This window comes from Bubalus bubalis, chromosome 3 (assembly GCF_019923935.1).
Source record: "Bubalus bubalis isolate 160015118507 breed Murrah chromosome 3, NDDB_SH_1, whole genome shotgun sequence".
In the NCBI taxonomy this organism is placed as follows: Eukaryota; Metazoa; Chordata; class Mammalia; order Artiodactyla; family Bovidae; genus Bubalus; species Bubalus bubalis.
In genome coordinates, this window is record NC_059159.1 from 88,826,353 (window position 1) to 88,848,327 (window position 21,975).

Here is a 21,975-nt window from a genome sequence, read left to right on the forward strand (position 1 = left end):
AGTGCTTCACATTTTATTTGGGTGTCTTTTAGATAATTCATCTTGTTAGCTATTTGTTGTTTGGAGGTAATGACAGAATCCTAGCAAATGGAGGACAACTCAGCAAGGAGGAATTGTATAAGCTATAGGTAAGATAGAAATGGATACAGAAAAAAAACTTTTTCTTAAATGATAATGGTTTTTTCAGTTAATTCCAAAGGTCAAGTGTGAAAAAGTAGTCCCTCTCCTTAAATGCAGAGATTCATCATCTTGACATTATTTACTAGCATTGCAGTTCATGAACTGATAGGCGGCCCCGTGGTCTTGTGGTTTCTTGTCCTACATCTGACTACTCTTTAATTATATTATGAGGCAAAAATGTGAATAGTGTGCATATTAAATCCTGGGCGCCAAGCTTTGTCACTTTATGTTTCAATGATTTGTCAGTTCAACCACTGCTAATAAAAACAGCATTTATTTTGTGCTGATTATTTGCCAAATATTATCCTGAAGGTTTTATTATGCATGCACTTATAAATACTTGAACCATAAAAAAATTGCAGTGAATAATAAAATAAACTTTTCTGTAAACCACTAGCTATTTAAATATATATTACCATTTTACCATATATTTTTAAATAAAATATTTAAGATAAAGTAAGCTACGCACACCTTCCCAACCCAATTCTTCTCTCTCTGTCCAGAGGGCCACAAACATTACAAGGCTGAAGCATATCTTTCCCACCTCTGTTTTTGTCTATAACTGTTTTCTCCATACACTATCTAATAAATATTTATGCAATATTAAAATTGATATAGACTGCATCCATGAAATTGAGATGCTTGCTCCTTGGAAGGAAAGCTATGACAAACCTAGACAGTGTATTAAAAAGCAAAGACATCACTCTCCCAACAAATGTCCACATAGTCAAAGCTATGGTTTTCCCACTAGTCATATATGGATATAAGAGTAAGACCATAAAGAAGGCTGAGCGCCAAAGAATTGATACTTTCAAATTTTGGTGCTGGAGAAGACTCTTGAGAGTCCCTTGGACTGCAAAGAGATCCAACTAGTCCATCCTAAAGGAGATCAGTCCTGGGTGTTCATTGGAAGGACTGATGCTAAAGCTGAAGCTCAAATACTTTGGCTACCTGATGTGAAAACCCAATTCACTGGAAAAGACCCTGATGCTGGGAAAGACTGAAGGCAAAAGGAAAGAGGGCAACAGAGGATGAGACTGTTGGATGGCATCACCAACTCAATGGACATGAATTTGAGTACACTGTTGGAGATAATGAAGGACAGGGTAGTCTGGTGTGCTGCAGTCCATGAGTTTGCAAAGAGTTGGACTTGACTTGGTGACCAAACAACAACAAAGTAGTATCATATTACACAGTGGTCTCATCTTCCCCCACAACATTATATTTTTGAGATTTATCTATACGAATGCATGTGGAACTAGTTATCTATTTTAATTGCTTTGAAAGCATTTTATTATAAGAATAAACCACAAGATATTTATCCATTTACCTTCTGATGGATATTTAAGATTTTCTATCAACTTTAGGCTATAATATTCAATACTATATTAAACATATCTGTGTTTCTCCAGGGTAGATTCCTAAAGGGAAATCAGTGAGAAGCAACACGTGTTCATATTCAACTTTATAGACATTGGTAAGTTACTCTTTAAAATAGCTACACCAATTTATACCCCAACAGCAATATAGGAGTATTTCTTATTACTTCTTCCTCACTAACAGTGCCTTTGACAGTTCTTTTGTTTTTTTTTTTTTTTTTTCAATCCAGTGGGCATCAAATGCCATGTCCTTGTTATTTTAATTTGTAAATCCCTGATGACTAATATGGTCGAACATATATTTAGTGAGTATTAGTTATTTATATCTCTTTCTGATGATCCTTGCTTTTTTGTCCCCCCACTGGACTGTCTTTTTAAATATAAATTCTAGGAGTTCTTTATATATTACAGGTATTACTTTTTGCCAGTTATATACATTGCAAAAAATGTTTTCCAACTTGTGTCATCTTTTCATTGCCCATAAATTTTTAGACATTAAACACTTAATTACATATTAAATTTTAATCTAATTTAAAGTATCAATATTTTCTTTTACAGGTTGGGCTCTTTATGTCTTAAAAGAATCTTCCAACTGTGAAGTCATAAATAAATTCTACATTTTCATTTATAAGTTTTAAAGTCCTAGTGAATGTTTATTGATTAATACATCTTTTTCCAATTATTTGTAATACTTCCGTTATATGTGTGTGTCTATAGGATTCTTACTCATCTATGTTGGTCTGTTTGCCTATGTTCTAAACTCACACTGTTTTAGTTTTAATAGCTTTGTTGTGAGTCTTCATATCAGTAGGGCATGGCTCCATCTCTTTTCTTTTTCAAAAGTACTCTGCTTATACTAGATATATTTATTAATTTGTGGGGAATTTGGAATCTTTGTGATATAAAGACTTCCCATTCATAAACACTGCATATCTCTTCATTTATTTGTCTTTTTATATCACTCAGTAAAGGTTTATAACTTTATCCTGAGAAATTTTGATCACAGAAATTATATACTACAGTGTAATGAAAAGGAGCTATTAACATGGAAACTCAACCAAGTGAAGAGAAAGCCCATCCATCATGCATGCACACAATTAACCCTCAACGTTTTCTACAGAATCCATAGACACACAGTAGTCGCTGATGATTCAGTTAGTTGTTTAAGGCAAAAGACTCACTGGCCTCCTTGGTTCAGTTCAGTTCAATTCAGTCGCTTAGTCATGTCCAACTCTTTGCGATCCCATGAATCTCAGCACACCAGCCCTCCCTGTCCATCACCAACTCCCGGAGTTCACCCAAACTCATGTGCGTCGAGTTGGTGATGCTATCCAGCCATCTCATCCTCTGTCGTCCCCTTCTCCTCCTGCCCCCAATCCCTCCCAGCATCAGAGTCTTTCCCAATGAGTCAACTCTTCGCATGAGGTGGCTAAAGTATTGGAGTTTCAGCCTCAACATCAGTCCTTCCAATGAACACCCAGGACTGGTCTCCTTTAGGATGCACTGGTTGGATCTCCTTGCAATCCAAGGGACTCTCAAGAGTCTTCTCCAACACCACAGTTCAAAAGCATCAATTCTTCGGTGCTCAGCTTTCTTCACAGTCCAACTTTCACATCCATACATGACCACTAGAAAAAGCATAGCCTTGACTAGACGAACCTTTGTTGGCAAAGTAATGTCTCTGCTTTTGAATATGCTATCTAGGTTGGTCATAACTTTCCTTTCAAGGAGTAAGCGTCTTTTAATTTCATGGCTGCAGTCACCATCTGCAGTGATTTTGGAGCCCAGAAAAATAAAGTCTGACACTGTTTCCACTGTTTCCCCATCTATTTCCCATGAAGTGATGGCACCAGATACCATGATCTTAGTTTTCTGAATGTTGAGCTTTAAGCCAACTTTTTTACTCTCCTCTTTCACTTTCATCAAGAGGCTTTTAGTTCCTTTACTTTGGTTTTAGGAAAGGCAGAGGAACCAGAGATCAAATTGCCAACATCCGCTGGATCATGGAAAAAGCAAGAGAGTTCCAGAAAAACATCTATTTCTGCTTTATTGACTATGCCAAAGCCTTTGACTGTGTGGATTACAATAAACTGTGGAAAATTCTGAAAGATATGGGAATACCAGACCACCTGACCTGCCTCTTGAGAAACCTATATGTAGGTCAGGAAGCAACAGTTAGAACTGGACATGGAACAACAGATTGGTTCCAAATAGGAAAAGGAGTACGTCAAGGCTGTATATTGTCACCCTGCTTATTTAACTTATATGCAGAATACATCATGAGAAACGCTGGGCTGGAAGAAGCGCAAGCTGGAATCAAGATTGCCGGGAGAAATATCAATACCCTTAGATATGCAGATGACACCACTCATATGGCCTCCTTGGTAGCTGCCAGCTGATCAGCAAGAAATGAAAAGCACAGCTTGCTATTGCAGACAACCAGTGTTATTTATTTTTTTCTCCCTCTCCCTCTTTTTTCTTATTTAAATTCTATTTTGCCTTCTTTGGATACAATCAATTATTGGTTTCATTGGCTTTGTCTATATACAAGGAAAGAACATGCTACAAATGAACTGTTTATCATTGAGTTATTCATTGATACTCTTATTCATATTTTGTACCTATTTCAGTTCTTAGAGTTTTATTACAAGTACAAGTAGTATCTTTCAAGAATTACATTCCTGATTGGTTATTACTACTGTAAGATGGAGCTACTGTTCCCTCTCTTGAGTTGTTCTGAGGAATCTGTTATCAATATCTTAGTAAAGTGTTTGGTGTGCATTTGATCTTCTGTAAGCTTTCTCTTTTTCATAGAAAATGTAGAAATATCATAGGTTATTAGTTTAGAATACAAAAAAAATTGGAAAATGTGAAGTTATGTAAAATATTCATATGGAGAACCTTAAGTATTTTTAATAGTTCATGACAGGAAGAGTCATAATGAATCAGAGAAGTCCTGCAAACACTGGCAAATAAAACCATTTAAAACCCTTACACTGTGACATATTACACATACTTTGCAGGGTGTTCTGATTTTTCTTTTGTGATGTCTTATTACATAACTCAAAGTAGCAAAGGTACTAAAACTAAATCCAATCTTTCTATCTCCGCATATTTTCCCAAGAGGGAATTTTGGTAGCCAGTTCAAGTAATACCTATTAGCATGACACAGACATCAAAGATAGGTTTGGAATGTACTTCCACTTTCAAACCATCTGGCTCCTTCAATACCACTGCACATTTCTCCTTTCCATATAATTAGTTAAGAAAAAAATATGGTGGTCACTAAATACAAGGCTTTATGAAGCTAGAAGTAACTTTGAGCACAAGGAGTTTTGAGCACATGTGCAAGGGGACAAATAGATCAAACTTTTGTTTGGAGAAAATGTAAGACTGTGCTGAATGAATGCAGGTGAGAAGATGCTCAACAGAGCAACAAAGTGAGTCACTCTTAGTAACTTACTTGCTCTTGACATATTTCTACTTCCTGGAATTTATGTCCACTAAATACTCTAAAATAGTAGCCAGCTTAGAAATATAATTAAGAAATTATTATCGTCAGACCTTAGCAGTTGAATTCTCATGTTTCCTCTCCCTTGGCAGAGTTGAAAAAGAGGCTGGTAAACACCTTGAGAACATATGGGAATAATTATAGGCCATTTTATCTAAGTGTTGAACTAATTTTTTAGTTCATAGAAACGAAACTTGTGCCCCTACACTCCCTTCCCCAGCCAGTCTTACGAAGTGAGGAAGAAGAAATAATTTAAATTAAAGCAGAACTGTTTTTAAATAAACTGCTTTTTTTTGTGGTTTTAGTTGAGCTTCAGAAAATTACTGACATGACCTTAAAAACAATCTCCATCTTTTCACACAGTCTTTAAAGATAGGAGTTTATCTAAATCATCTCTTGAAAGTTCACCTCTATTCCACAAATGACACCTCTATTTTACCAGTCATGAAAAGGAACATGGTACCCTCAGCTGGGAATACTAGAACACCTGATCTGCCTCTTGAGAAATTTGTATGCAGGTCAGGAAGCAACAGTTAGAACTGGACATGGAACAACAGACTGGTTCCAAATAGGAAAAGGGGTACATCAAGGCTGTATATTGTCACCCTGCTTATTTAACTTATATGCAGAGTACATCATGAGAAACACTGGGCTGGAAGAAGCACAAGCTGGAATCAAGATTGCCGGGAGAAATATCAATAACCTCAGATATGCAGATGACACCACCCTTATGGTAGAAAGTGAAGAGGAACTAAAGAGCCTCTTGATGAAAGTGAAAGTCGAGAGTGAAAAAATTGGCTTAAAGCTCAACATTCAGGAAACGAAGATCATGGCATCCGGTCCCATCACTTCATGGGAAATAGATGGGGAAACAGTGGAAACAGTGTCAGACTTTATTTTTCTGGGCTCCAAAATCACTACAGATGGTGATTGTAGCCATGAAATTAAAAGACGCTTACTCCTTGGAAGGAAAATTATGACCAACCTAGATAGCATATTGAAAAGCAGAGACATTACTTTGCCAACAAAGGTCCGTCTAGTCAAGGCTATGGTTTTTCCTGTGGTCATGTATGGATGTGAGAGTTGGACTGTGAAGAAGGCTGAGCACCAAAGAATTGATGCTTTTGAACTGTGGTGTTGGAGAAGACTCTTGAGAGTCCTTTGGACTGCAAGGAGATCCAACCAGTCCATTCTGAAGGAGATCAGCCCTGGGATTTCTTTGGAGGGAATGATGCTAAAGCTGAAACTCCAGTACTTTGGCCACCTCATGCGAAGAGTTGACTCATTGGAAAAGACCCTGATGCTGGGAGGGATTGGGGGCAGGAGGAGAAGGGGATGACAGAGGATGAGATGGCTGGATGGCATCACTGACTCGATGGACGTGAGTCTGAGTGAACTCCGGGAGTTGGTGATGGACAGGGAGGCCTGGCATGCTGCGATTCATGGGGTCGCAAAGAGTCAGACACGACTGAGTGACTGATCTGATGATTTATTTTATAATAAATTATTTAAATAACTTTTTCTTCTATACCAAGGGAGAGCAGTAGCTTAAATAATGTTCTGTGAACTACAGATCTACAAGCAAGCAAGGTTTGCACTAACTACATACTGAAGAAAATTTCATTCTGTAGTGAATTTCATGTTAATTTTTATCCTGACTTTGTTGTATACAGCTGACAATGCAAACCTATACGATTTGTATCTTGACTATTCTGATAATGACTAACAGCCTTTGACAAATAAGGTCTTTCTGCATATGACACAAATTACATACAAGCAAAGTTTCAGGCTAAGATTAGAAGTTTGGTCACCTGCCATGGATTCTAGAAGAATGCCTCACTTATATTGCTTTTCCAAGGGCGGTGAATGGAATTAACCCTCTTACAGAAAGCTAACAGAAAAGTCTTTCAAATGCAACGTGAAAATAAACTCATGACAAAAGCCCTAGTTGAGGAGGAGTTGAGAAAGTTTCACTTAAAAGTCAAAAAGTGACCCCCCAAAATTAGGCTTTTAGGTGAAAGAGTTCCACAAACAAGTGGTAAGTAAGGCTGTTCTGGTTTTCAAAAGTAATTTGAAAGGCTAAAGAAATAGTATGAACAAAGGAAAATTACAGACCTAAAAAGATGGGAATAATTTTACCCAGAAGTATGACAAGCTGTTTCCCACAGTTAATTCTACTTCCAAAATGTTAGACATACTGGGGATACATTTGTTACTTTCACAACTATAAATTCTAGTAGGCAAACATCCTTAAATTCACATTCTTTATTATAAACCCATACAATGGCTTGAAAGGACCATATGGAAGATAATTCCAAACAGTTTTTCATCACCTCATTAAAAACTGAAATCTTTCATACCATTTTAACAATAATCACTTTGCATTTAGAAAGATTTTCATGTTTAAAGCTTTTTTCATGCATAGTCTGGGATAGAATTCTTACAGTGTTTTCGATATAAAAATGTTAACCACAGGGCAATAGGGAATAGTAGTGGTGTTTTTTTTCCATCAACAAATACTTAACACAACTAATTTATCATATACAAGAGCCGAGGAGATGCCAAGAAGGTGAGAATCTACATGGATCCTGGCCGCAAGGAACAGAAATACTAACCTAGCAGGAGAGAGAAAATAAGTGCATAAATGTCAGTGGGCTACTAGGGAGGATTTACCTGAAAACAGAATTGTACAAACAGATTATGTTGTGAAACCACTTTTCCTCTCTCACCCACTGCCTTTGTGAAGTGGTTTTGGTGACCCAGAAGCTGTCCTGTTCATGACTCTCCCATTTTCCTTCCTTCCAATGTAGCAGAAACTCATACAAAAGAGGCACAAAAGGAGTTTCACTTTTCTGGCTACAAGTACAAGTAACAACTCATGTTTGAACTCTTCCCTTTAAACAAACACAGAGATTATGGTGATTCATCTTTCCATGTCTATTTGGAAAATAAAGTGACACTTTAAAAGTTTTATAGCCTGTGGGCCAAACGAAGTTCTCAGATAGAGAGACACACCCTCCGAAGAAATTGTTAGAATTTCATAAACTTATTAGGAGGCTGAACTAGCTTCTGGTATTCAGGAAGCTTTGCCTTTTCCTTTTCTGTCACATGTTCTTGACAACTCCAGTTCTGATCATTTGTGTTGGTCAGTAATTTCTCTTTCAGCTTAAATGCTTCCTCCCACTCAACTACTTGTGACCTCAGTAAGTTTGAGGAAATTTGGCAACATGCAGTTTTCAGTTCAGTTCAGTTGCTCAGTCGTGTCCGACTCTTTGTGACCCCATGAATCACAGCACGCCAGGCCTCCTTGTCTTACACCAACTTCTGAAGTTCACTCAGGCTCATGTCCATCAAGTCAGTGATGCCATCCAGCCATCTCATCCTCTGTCGTCCCCTTCTCCTCCTGCCCCCAATCCCTCCCAGCATCAGGGTCTTTTCCAATGAGTCAACTCTTCGCATGAGGTGGCCAAAGTACTGGAGTTTCAGCTTTAGCATCATTCCCTCCAAAGACATCCCAGGGCTGATCTCCTTCAGAATGGACTGGTTGGATCTCCTTGCAGTCCAAGGGACTCTCAAGAGTCTTCTTCAACACCACAGTTCCAAAGCATCAATTTTTGGCACTCAGCCTTCTTCACAGTCCAACTCTCACATCCATACATGACCACTGGAAAAACCATAGCCTTGACTAGACGGACCTTTGTTGGCAAAGTAATGTCTCTGCTTTTCAATATGCTATCTAGGTTGGTCATAACTTTCCTTCCAAGGAGTAAGCGTCTTTTAATTTCATGGCTACAATCACCATCTGTAGTGATTTTGGAGCCCAGAAAAATAAAGTCTGACACTGTTTCCACTGTTTCCCCATCTATTTCCCATGAAGTGATGGGACCGGATGCCATGATCTTCGTTTTCTGAATGTTGAGCTTTGAGCCAACTTTTTCACTCTCCTCTTTCACTTTCATCAAGAGGCTCTTTAGTTCCTCTTCACTTTCTGCCATAAGGGTGGTGTCATCTGCATATCTGAGGTTATTGATATTTCTCCCGGCAATCTTGATTCCAGCTTGTGCTTCTTCCAGCCCAGTGTTTCTCATGATGTACTTTGCATATAAGTTAAATAAGCAGGGTGACAATATGCAGCCTTGACGTACTTCTTTTCCTATTTGGAACCAGTCTGTTGTTCCATGTCCAGTTCTAACTGTTGCTTCCTGACCTGCATATAGGTTTCTCAAGAGGCAGGTCAGATCAATGTAATACTATGTAATAATAATGTTTGGGACAGCTTCAATGCTTGCCAAATGACAAACATTGTTTTTAGTGGCACCGCTTAGATAATTCCATTATGTTCATAATTAGCTCATATTATTCAATTTCCTTTATGGTATAAATTATGTAATAATTAGACTTACATATGAAGTTTGCATAGAGTATCCACATAGCAGCACTTTCTAGGACTTTTGCATAAACCAAGTCCAAAATGAGCTAACTACTTCAGACACTGAATGACATCAAATGGGACAAAATTAAAATGTAATTACAAGATAGCATTCATTAAAGAAATCATAAAACTTTGCTGGCAATGTGTGTGTCCCATAGTACATCACCAAGAAAGCTTTGAGCAAAGACTTAAAGTTCAAAAGGCAGCCTCTGCATTTGCAGAGTTTAATATACATATGTAAATAAAATAGATTATATGAAGCATTTGAAAAATAAATGACAGTACACTTGGGAAATTTCAGTACCATTCCTCCCCACTCTGAGAGAGGCTGGGACCTAGGACCCTTTGCTGCAATGCTTGTACCTGGACAAAAGTCTCCTCGAGCAACAAAATGCAAACAAACTATAAGGGACTGAAAATAACTAACATACATGCACAATTGGAGTAAATCTGGACAACGAGAAACAAAGAGACCAAAAAGCTCAACTGCCCCTTCTGAGGAGCCAGGAGCAAAAGCAGGGGGTCAGGAACACAAGCAGGCTACTGCACATGTCCCCTGCACACACTAGCAGCAAAGGGGTAGGGAAACTACCGAGGACACTCGTCGGGTCCAACCCCTGGACACACCCGGTCCCTTACCCTGCATAAGGAACCAGCTCATGCCCCGCCCCCGCGCCAGTGAACAAGCCAGCAAGGGAACCTGTTGCTTGTCCCCATTCCCCCTTGCTACAGCAAGGGCCCCATTAAAGCCTTGCCTGAATTTCTTGTCCAGACTCTGATCAATTTCTATTGATTAAGGAGGCCAAGAACCCTGGTAGCTAACAGCTTGGGCACAAACTTTGAAAAGAATGTAAATGTCCATCACAGAGAAGGCGGAAATGACAAAAACAGTAAAGATGGCCTGTGAGTGACCACTGGGAGATTTAATTTACTCGGTGTCTAGAAGATAAGTTGATGAGATATATATGCCAAAACACCTTCTTGAGAGAGGACCATAAGAACGCAGGGTAGAGGAGGTGTAATTTTTTGGGAGGTATTCTTACACATCTTCTGGGATCCTACCATTTTATGACTGGACAAGAAATCCACTGACTTATTGTTCATACATCATCCTCTAATTTTAATATACTTCTGAGTACAAGGTCAGCACCATGAAGAGCCACATTTTGAACTTTTAGAAGTTATCTATCCCATTCTCACCCCAAGTACAACTTACAAATCACGGCTTGATTTGCAAATAGAGAGGAATTTACATCGTGACATCTCCAGTCAACTCAATCCCTTGCTTTCATTTGAGAGCTCATTTTTTAAGACTTTCATTTTTCTCCCCAAACCACCAACAGACGAAACAAATTTTTGTAAAATAAATACGACTAACACTTTGAAGTAAAGATATCCACAAAGAAGCCAGGATTGGAAGACGGTGGCATTGCTACTGACCCATCCACAATTTGGGCTTTACATATCAATTTCTTTTTTGTCTTCACTTATTTAAATCATTTCAAGTTCAGACTCGCTGGCAAAACATCAGTTATTTTCATGTGACTCCTCCACATGCTGCCCCATACAAACTTTACCATTCCAGTAAAATGTTTGAAGGTCATCAGACACAGGAAAAGTGAGAAAGTTACCCCAGGCAGTCTGTCCACTGCCCTGTCACTCTGCTTCCCTCCCCTGCCAACGGATATGAGAAAATACCATCCAAACCTCTTTAGATTTGCGAAAACCAACTACCACAACGAGGCAGAATTAGCAACTGAACTTTTGTGCTTCTAAGAATAAATAGAAGAGGCACTGTACCGGGTCTTCAGTTTTGTGACTATTCAAGAGGTCAGACAGGAAATCTTCATGTAGACTCTCTCTTCGAATCAGTGTAAATTCCCTTAGGAAAACAGCCCCTTGGCTTTGGTCTCCACATACCTAGAGAGATAAGAGAGCCGAATTAAGCCTTCAGATTGAGCCCAGAGGGAGGGGCACTGAGAAATTAACGTCTCGGGGTTGCAGAAACCTCTTGGATTCATTTCAAGTCTGATTAGAGAAATCAGAAACGATGCACAAAAATACATATTCATGTGAGAGCCACCAGAACATTCTGGCATGTGGCTCGTGGGATGGATGCCAGGAAAGTCTCCTGCTAAGTTGGCACATCTTAATTGACTGGTGTACAATGTCAAAATTTAGTGATTTTAAGTTATCTTTGAGGCCAAGTCAAGCATAGTCAGGCTCCTAGACTTATTCCATTGGAATATCCATCTGTATGCCTCACAATAGGGGTCTTGTACCCACAGGGATCCATCCCTAGTCTTCTCTGAGCATCTAGGTAGATCCTAATGTCCTGCAAACAACTGGCAGGGGTGTAGCAGCTGGCCTGCACCCACATCAGACTTCCTGAATTATTCCAGGACTTAATAGAACCAGATGCATTTAGCTACTCTGGTGGGAGGCACTGGAGAATTTTTATCTAGAGCTTATCACATACCAGGTTCTTTACACGTGTTATCTGGCACCAGCCCCAGGAGGTGTCTGTTATTAGCCACGCTTTACAAATTAGGAACTAGAGGCAAAAGGGTTTTAGGAGTTTGCCAAGTTGGTAAGTGCTGAAACCAGCACTCAAATACAAGGCTGAATCTAAAACCCTTTTGTGTTCACTATCTCATTTTACTACTGAGTTACCCAAACCTCCTCTGGTGAAGGACAAATTGTTAAGTAACTTCTAGAAATTCAAGGACTGGTATCTATTCCCCCAGGCCTCCTACCATCTCTGTTTCTGAGCCTCAGTTTACTCATCACAAAACTGGAAAGATATCATATTACTGGATCACTGAGAGGACAGGAGATAATATATGTTAAGTACTTTGTACAAGGACTTGCATATAGTAAGGTTTTAATAAAGAACTGCCATTATTGCCATTTGGAACAACATGGGTGGACCTCGGAGATTATCATACTAAGTGAAGTTAGTCAGAAACACAAATACCATAGAATATCACTTATATGTGGAATTTAAATACCACACAAATGAGCATATCTATGAAACAGAAACACATTCATACCTATAGAGAGAACAGACTTAACGGCTGCCAAGGGGAAGGTGGGTAGGGAAAAGAAGGATTGGGAGATTGGGATTAGCAGATGCGAACTATTATGTATAGGATGGATAAACAACAAAGTCCTACTGTATAGCATGGGGAACTATATTCAATATCCCATAATAAAGTATAATGGAAAAGGACATAAAAAAGAATATATATATATGTATAACAGTCACTGCTATGTACAGCAGAAATTAAACACAACAATCTAAATTTTAAAATAAGAGCCACTATTACCATTGAAAGCACAAGGAACAAATAAAAACCTAACCTTTTAACATACATAAAGCTCTTTGACCACATTCATAATAGCTATAGATAACTATTAAACTATCTCCATATTATTTTCATATTATTTTAACTTTTATACCTTTTCATGGTATTGGCAATATTGGTAAGGAATATATGGGTGTTCATCATATTAATTTCATATCCTTCTTGAATGTCTGCAATAGTTCATAATAAATTAAAATAATTTTAAACCTGCAGTCTTTTGGAGATAGTATAATTTTTCTATACTTTATATATAAATGGCTTCTGTTATTACACAGTACGGTCAGTATCACTGTGGTGGACAGAATCTTGGGCCCCTCACTCCCTTGTGTCATCTCTGTGAATACACTGCTTAACATGACAAAGGGACTTACAGGTAAAATTAAGTTTGTCAACTTCAAGGTAGGGTTAGTATCTTAGATTTTCCAGATGGGCCCAGTACAATCATCAGTTCAGTTCAGTTCAGTTCAGTCGCTCAGTCGTGTCCGACTCTGCGCTAAAAACAGAGCTTTCTCTGGACTGAGGGCCGAAGAGGAAGTCAGGGAGATTCAAAGGGTAATAAGCCAATGCTGGCTTGAAGATGGAGGGGGCCATGAGGGAAGCGTGAAAAGAAAATGAGTTCTGCCAACTATGAAGGAGCTGGGAAGAGGATCCTTGACCTGGAGAAATAAATTTTTGGCCAACACTTTGATTTTAGCCCAATGAGACTCTGAGCAGAGAATTCAGTCATTCATGCCTTGCTAGACTTCTGACCTGCAGAAATCATGAGGTAATACTTCTGCATTGTTTTCAGCAATCAAGTCTGTGGTAATTCATTATGGCAGCAAGAGAAATCTGATAGAATTATCAAGAGGCAGGGTGCAACGAGAGGTTATCTCATTTCCTCTCCTAGACTGTTTCGTAAGAATTAACCAGTATGATACAAGTAGAGGTAGAATCTAAAAGACTGGTCCTTGGAAATGTATCCATCTGGCTAACCTAATACCTATTACATTTAAAATTAATTTCTCTTCATTCTTTTCCCATCAGGGTCAACCATTTCTTGACTCTACAAGTTAAATATACTTCAAAAACCCATCTTGACTATGTAATTTCCCTGCTCAGAAGCTTGCAGGATACCCCAGCTACTGTTGGGTATATTCCAAATTCATGTCTTCATATTCAGGATCACTCACAGCTGTTCAAGTTCTAGATATGGGTTGGCTGCATTTGTGCAACTCCCTTTTTGGAAAAGATCAAGATTCAAATTTAAAGTAAACTAGAATTGATGTGTGTTGACTTTCTTGTTTTCAAAAAGACTAATATATGCTGATCACCAGTGAACCTTATATTTTACGAATCATTTCTCCAAATATCATAGGCTATTTAGAATTTAACTTATTATTCAAAATGGTGACCATCTGTAGTCATGCAGTGCTATAGTTCTTAAAAGCTACAATCAGGAGAGAAGATGAATAAACTTCACACTTTCTTTGCGAGAATTTTTTTGCCTGTGTAAGACATGTTTCTTTCATTAAACTGATTAAAGAAATAAACAGAAATGACTCAAATATCCTCCAAAGAGACAGTGAGATGTCAGATAAAAAGACTGAATATTCAATGCTACAAAAATGAAAGACAATCAGCAAACACCTTGTCCATTTGGTTTATACTTTAATTCTCAATCATAACTGTGTATTTGTTTTAGAAAGCATCTCTGCCTGTTTATTTTTCCCAAGAATGTTGACACTTTATAAGTCATACAATTCTCACCAAATGCTCAACCATCAAATACTATTATGTGATACTAGGGCAGAAGGAATTCATTAAGCTAAAATTCAATTTAATCCTGGAAAAAGAGAAGAATATATGTTCGATGAAAGTAATTATAACCATTTCCCCCCTACAGATATCATGTGCATATCTGTTTTTAATTTAATTTCTATTCATGAATGCTATTACTAATTAAACAATTTAAACTACCCAAATTAACTTGGTCAACATTATGTGGTTTTGAAAATCTCTATTAACTATGGACAATAATAATTATATTATATGTGTTTTATAAACATTATTATGATGAAGGAGATATATAAATATATAAAGATATATAAACATATAGATTTTGTGCTTCTATTTCAAGCAGATTTTTAGATTATTTAAATCCAGAGTAGTCCTTTATCTTACTGATGCTTTCGTTCATTCATGTGTACACACATTTACTCAGGTACTATCATGTGTCAAGAGCTCCACTATAGCACATATTTCCTCCTTGCAGGGCATAGCTATCTAATGAGTACACGGATGTGGTAGAGACGAGTAGATGGTCCCAAAAGCCACCATCTTCTCATCATCTTTGCACATGTCTAGAGTATAATTTCCAAGCTTCCTTTGCAGATAAGGTGATTGAGACTGAGTTTTAGCTAGTGGAAGTGATGATACCACCAGGCCCATAAAAATCTCCCTATTACCCTCCTCCATGCTTTTTTGCCTCAAGTCTGTTTAGAATGAAGAGAGCCTCAGGAAAATCTTGGAGTCCCTTGTTAAAGGTCACTGAGGTTCCATTAGCTGAACAACTTCATGCAAGAAACGAACCCATGACCTGTTCACTACCTAATATTGTAACGTGAGAGGGAAGAGGAATGGAGGGAAAATAAGGATAGAAAACTAAAAGATACAAACCACTACATGTAAAATAAATAAACCACAAGGGTGGATTGTATGGCATAGAGAAATATAGCCATTACTTTATAGTAACTTAAATGGAGTATAGTCTCTGTAAGTATTGAAATGCTATGTGTACACCCAAAACTAATACAGTAAGTCCTCATCATATGAATGAGTTCTGTTCCGAGAGCACTTTTTAAAGTTTTCTTTCTTCATAAATCCAACAAAGTTAGCCTAAGTATCTAACACAATTGACTAGACTGTGTATTACTATACTATAATAGGTTTATACTTTTCACACAAAAAACACAAAAAAACCAAACACATACAAAGAATAAAGACAACATTTTTAATCTTACAGCACAATACCTTGAAAAGTACAGTAGTATAGTATGACAGCTGGCATACAGGGGCTGGCATCAAGTGAACAGGCAAGAAGAATTACTGACTGGAGGAGGCAGAGGAGGTGGCAGATGGAAGAGCTGAAGGATCATCAGCAACAGGAGACAGGGGGCAAACTGCAGTTTCACTAATGCCTGAGGTTGATGGAGCCTGATGGTGATGGTATGCACACTCTTGGAAAGTCTGCAATTTCAAGGTTAGCATGTAGGGGACTTACCATGGCATGTAGGGGACTTACCATATTATAAGATCAACTATACTTCAATAAAAAGTGCAAAAAAGTAGCTAACACTCTACTGTGTTTGAACCACTATTCCTTACTGGGGGTTAATCTACCTTAATTAAACAATGAAAAATCAGATTGGAACAGAATGTGTACAGTGGGGAGGGGCCGAATCATGAATCAAGCAGCCAGTGTCTCAGAAGTGGACTTATAGGTTTAGAAGTGTGTGCAGGTGGTCCTAAGGAAGTAAGACTGGAAATGAGGTAAAAAGTTTCAGATTACTGCAATTATTTAGATGAGAATTTATGAAGACCCTGGTGGCTCAGTGGTAAAGAATTTGATTGTCAATGCAGGAGATGTGGGTTTGATCCCTGGGTTGGGAAGATCCCCTGGAGAAGGAAATGGCAACCCACTCCAGTATTCTTCCCTGGGAAATCCCATGGACAGAGGAGCCTGGCAGGCTACAGCCCATGGGGTCACAAAAGAGTTGGACATGGCTTAGCAACTAAATAACAACAATAAGGGACTGGTGGGGAAGGGAAATATCGTAAGATTTGGTGGCTAACTGAATGCACGACACCAGTCTCAGGTTACATCCACATTTTCTGTCTGAATTTGAGCAGAAGAGCACAGTGGATAGTAGCACCTTCAACAAAATAGAAAATAGAGGAAGAGAAACAAGCACATGGGTTAGATCGGAATTTTATTCCAGAGAAGTGGAGAATGAGGTGATTTGGGCAAAGAAAGCAGAGCTTCGGTCCTCAGAAAGAAATTTGTCTGGAGATGATATGTAGGGGTTGGCATCATGTGGGGAGGAGATGATACTTGGCATGAATGAGCTTGCCAAGAAAAAGTATGGAGAATGAGAAGATATGACCCTTGGGAGCACTGATTCTTAACACGGAACATGGGTCCATCTCAAATGGCCCATTTATGCCAACAGAAAATGTCAACAAGGAGAACCCAAAGTTATTACTGATTTTCATCATGTTTAGGCTTCCTTTTATTGGCTTCTATGAAAATTTACTGCTGACAGCGCTACAACCAACTTATGACAAGTAGTTCCTTGAGAACAGAGAACGTGGCTGATTGGTCTATCAATCCCAGCCCCTGAGCTCAGCTAAATGTTGAATGAAACTTGAAAATTCCCAGGATAACTGAGACTTTAGAAGTCTATTTCTGATGGTCAGACCAGGTTTCTTGATTTTGGGTTTTGAAAATACTTCACATTCGATATGTCAAAACTTCCCTTGCACTTATAAGGTAGTTGCTGCTGCTACTGCTGCTAATTCGCTTCAGTCGTATCCAACTCTGTGTGACCCCATAGACGGCAGCCCACCAGGCTCCCCCGTCCCTGGGATTCTCCAGGCAAGAACACTGGAGTGGGTTGCCATTTCCTTCTCCAATACATGAAAGTGAACAGTGAAAGTGAAGTCGCTCAGTCGTGTCCGACTCTTGGCGACCCCATGGACTGCAGCCCACCAGGCTCCTCCATCCATGGGATATTCCAGGCAAGAGTACTGGAGTGGGGTGCCGTTGCCTTCTCCAATATAAGGTAGTTAGCATATCATAAAATGCTTCAAAAGTGGCATCCCATAGCATGTTATGGTTCAGAAGTGTTACTTTCACAGATGGAAAAACAGAAATGTGAAAAGTAGAAGAATTTTCATTGCCAGTGGCTATGTTAGGACTAGCGACCAGAGACAATGTCTCTTAAAACTCAAGACTCTGCAAGATTCTCACTTTGTTATTCACTTAGATAAATAAGGCAAGGAACAATCATTACTAATATTCATACCTATAACAAATAATCATGCCTATCTGTTTCTACAGGATTTCTAGACTCATAAGGACTGTTCCTCAGAAAGCATGAAGATTGCCATGTGCTTGAATTTGTACCCTGTGATGAAGACTGCTTCTCCAATTGCAGTCTGATTTCCTTCTTCATGGACTCCTCTTTCTACTCATTGGCACACCAAAGTACTCCTTAGAGAATCCAGGAATGTAGACATACCAGCTCCCAGAATAGAATCTCATTAGATCCAGGAAAGCATGGAAGCAATGTATTGTTGTGGTATATGTTCTCTCTAATGGGGCTGAGCCATCAACCATGCAGAGATTTTAGGGAGGGACATAGGTAAATACAGGGAACAAGGAAGTTTCCAACTAACTCTCTCTTCTCTATGCCATTAGAGGGAAAAAGGAGGTAAAGGTAGTTGGAAACAGAAGTCACTGAATAGTAAGAAAAGTGTTTGCAATTGGCTTTTGGACACAGTTAGAAACTATATCTATGACAACTTTGTCTTCTATTTAAAGCTTGCTTCCATCATAATCCAGCAGCAAACACCCCCCTTGGCTTGCCTCTCCTTTCAGTGGATCCAGAGAGCACTGCTTAGTATCCTAACTTGTCTGCTCACCATTCAAATGCTTGTAGTAAGAAAAGATTACCTCTCCCCACCCCCTTAGAATTTCCTACTCCTTACAAGTTTTCCCTATGAATTGTGACTAGAATTTGGAAAGTTAAAATACACAACAACTGGTTTACCTCTACATCATTCAGGAAGAGTCATCATTTCTACAGAAATTGTAATGCTGATGACGGGAGTGGATTAAGGCCAGAAGTTTTAAGTGGCTATAATGTTCTCATAACTCCAGGAGACACAGCCATTTACTAACAGGCAGAGAGAAAAGGATGTAGAAATAATAGAAGTTTAAACATACAAACATGCCCTCACATTATCATTTTATTGTTCGTCTTTCTTCATTTAGTTTTTCTGTGAAAACTTAAACGTAGCCAAACTTTTGTCCCACGGGTAGGATTCAGGTTTCTGTATTACTTACAAAGTGCAGCACTGAAAACCACACAGTTAAATCTATTTTCCTATCAAAAGGATTCTGTAAAGTATATTTATGCCCATATTTTGGTTCACAGTTTACTAAGAATTAAGATAGTGAAGCTGTAAATTCTGACCAGATTAGAATAATAATTTAAACAACTTAAGTAGCCGGTCACTGTGTTATCTGAATACACACCTATATTTAAAATCCAGTGTGTAGTGAAATGATTGGGTCAGGGTTATGAGTTCGTGGCACAAAGGAGATACTGAAGTGTTTATTGAATGAATAACTATATAGGAACTTTCCTTGGAGCCAAAAAAATCTCTAGTTCCAGTTCTGAGAGTTGCTGCTAAGTAATAGGGGGAAATAATGAGACCTTGAAGTGAAAAAATGAAATCCGCTCAGTTGTGTCCAACTCTTTGTGACCCCATGGACTGTAGCCTACCAGACTCTGTCCATGGAACTTTCCAGGCAAGAATACTGGAGTGGGTAGCCTTCTCCAGGGGATCTCCAGGGGATCTTCCTGACCCAGGGATGAAACCCAGGTCTCCTGCATTGCAGGCAGATTCTCTACTGTCTGAGCCACCAGGGAAGCCCCCAGTGAAACCTTATACTGACTCAATCAAATGTCCCCAGTGTAGTTGTGCAACCCAATATCATTACCATTGGATCCTCAAAACTCCTCAAAGCTCCTCAGAGGCCAAGGGAAGAAAGAGAAAACATGTTCCCAAAGTGAAAGCATAAGTAACTTCTGGTTTGAAGAAAATTGAGCCAAAGAATGAATATCCTATCACTGCTGCCACTGCTAAGTCGCCCCAGTTGTGTCCAACTCTGTGCGACCCCATAGACGGCAGCCCACCAGGCTCCCCCGTCCCTGGGATTCTCCAGGCAAGAACACTGGAGTGGGTTGCCATTTCCTTCTCCAATGCATGAAAGTGAGAAGTGAAAGTGAAGTCGCTCAGTCGTGTCTGCCTCTTAGCGACCCCATGGACTGCAGCCCATCAGGCTCCTCCGTCCATGGGATTTTCCAGGCAAGAGTACTGGAGCGGGGTGCCATTCCTATCACTAGCCCTTAAAATATTGATATAGTTAGCTTAGACCAAAAATGAAAATAGTCCCAGGTGAAACTTCAGGATTAAATCAATTAAGTAGATTTAAAATAAAAGTATAGATCTCTCCAACTTGGTTAAAGATCAGGTTTGGAAACAAACAGAGTTTAGTAAATTCTACATGGCAATAAAAAAGGGTCCTGGTTTTTGGAAGGAAATCAATCATTTTACAGCCTGTCTCTGGCAGGACTACTCTAATAGATTCAAATGCTATGGGAAAAAAAAATGCAATCTACTCTCAGTGGCTCCTTTCCATTAACCCCACTAACCTCTTGCCTGGTTGGAATATTGTAACATAGTAAGATGGGGAAATGAGTGAAGAGTAATTCAAATGTCAAGGATAGGAAAACATTATGAGCATAGAATCTTACTAAAGACATTTCCTCATTAAAATGCATAAAAAGTATTTCAGAGGTTTATGAGAACAATGCAACAAAATATTTATAATTGTCTCCAAACTCAGAGTCACCCAACTGAAGAGGCTCCACAAGCTTATCATGCTTGAGCTCAGCAATTCTGCCTGCATACATTCACCAATTTGTACAAAGAGCAGGGAGGCAGTGTCAATGAAGAAACTGCCTTCATTGTTGAAAAGGTCCACTCTTAAAATCATCTCTTTATCTTTGAAAGTATTTTTGGTTGTCAGGTTGGCGGGTAACTAAATCTTTTTAAATAGAGACTCTGTGAAGCCCCCTAGACCTCTATTCTTACCTACTTGTACAGACAGTTTGTCTAGGAAAAGCGAAAGATTCTTGAAGTAGCTTCAGGTGTCCCAGTTAAGGGCTGCCAACTATGCAAGCTGATTAGCAGCATTATACTCCCCCAAAGGAAGGGATAAACATGATCCTGAGAAGATGGGTGAGGGAAGTTAATAAAAACATTCTTATAGCCATATTTAAGCCACTGACATTTATATACCGGGTGTTTGGAACTTAATAACCACCTCAGGATTCTGTTTGTTCTTTGACCAACTTTAATCATTATTTCTAAGGATTGTAAAGATAATTGCTGAAAGGTTAAAGCAGAAAGACAGAGAAGGCGATGGCACCCCATTCCAGTACTCTTGCCTGGAAAATCCCACGGATGGAGGAGCCTGGTAGGCTCCAGTCCATGGGGTCACGAAGAATTGGACAAGACTGAGCAACTTCCCTTTCACTTTTCACTTTCATGCATTGGAGAAGGAAATGGCAACCCACTCCAGTGTTCTTGCCTGCAGAATCCCAGGGATGGGGGAGCCTGGTGGGCTGCCGTCTATGGGGTCACACAGAGTCAGACACGAATGAAGTGACTTAGCAGCAAGCAAAGCAAAGCAGAAAGAAGTGAGATGGCACATGCTGGTCCAAAATGTTCAGCTGGGCCTCATAATTCTTGGTACAGATGTTCCTACTTAGTTCAGGTCTGATTTAGAGAAATAGCTATAATATGGTTTGAGGCAAGGTGACCAGATGTAGTTGAATTTAAAGATCTGTCCCAGAATGTCAATGAAAAGAAACTCTATTACACTAGCAAATCTTTACAGAAGGGGAAAAGTTATCCTTAAAAAATAGTCTACTTTATCTTTAAAGGAGATGGATATCGATCTTGACGAGCCACTGATTCTTTTAAAAAGTAAAATTTTCAAAATGAACAATGTGGAGAAGTTTACCTTCACAGTACTAGTGGGAAAAGAAAAAGTAAAGCTAACAGAAGGAATCGCACCTGAGGTGACGCACTGTGTACAATACAGGCTTGATCTGTGGCTAAGCTGTGCATTTCTATCACTTGTGAGAAACACGGGTGCTGAAACAAAAGTGCTGAGAATTTTAGAGACCATCTTCACCAAGCTCTTATCTTTTCAGATGAGGAACATAAATTGCCTTCCTAAGTACAGGGAAGAGAAAATATGTGGGT

The 21,975-nt window shown here is 39.0% G+C and overlaps 1 protein-coding gene across 2 annotated transcripts in view; it reads right to left on the reverse strand.

The window, feature by feature from the left end:
- ADAMTSL1 (ADAMTS like 1) overlaps nt 1-21,975 on the reverse strand; it is a 1,120,403-nt gene that overhangs the window by 805,433 nt on the left and 292,995 nt on the right. For both annotated transcript variants that reach the window (XM_025279016.3, XM_044939811.2), the window contains exon 2: nt 11,303-11,422. In XM_025279016.3, coding sequence (XP_025134801.1) covers nt 11,303-11,422 — 120 coding nt within the window. The remainder of the gene's footprint in view (nt 1-11,302; nt 11,423-21,975) is intronic.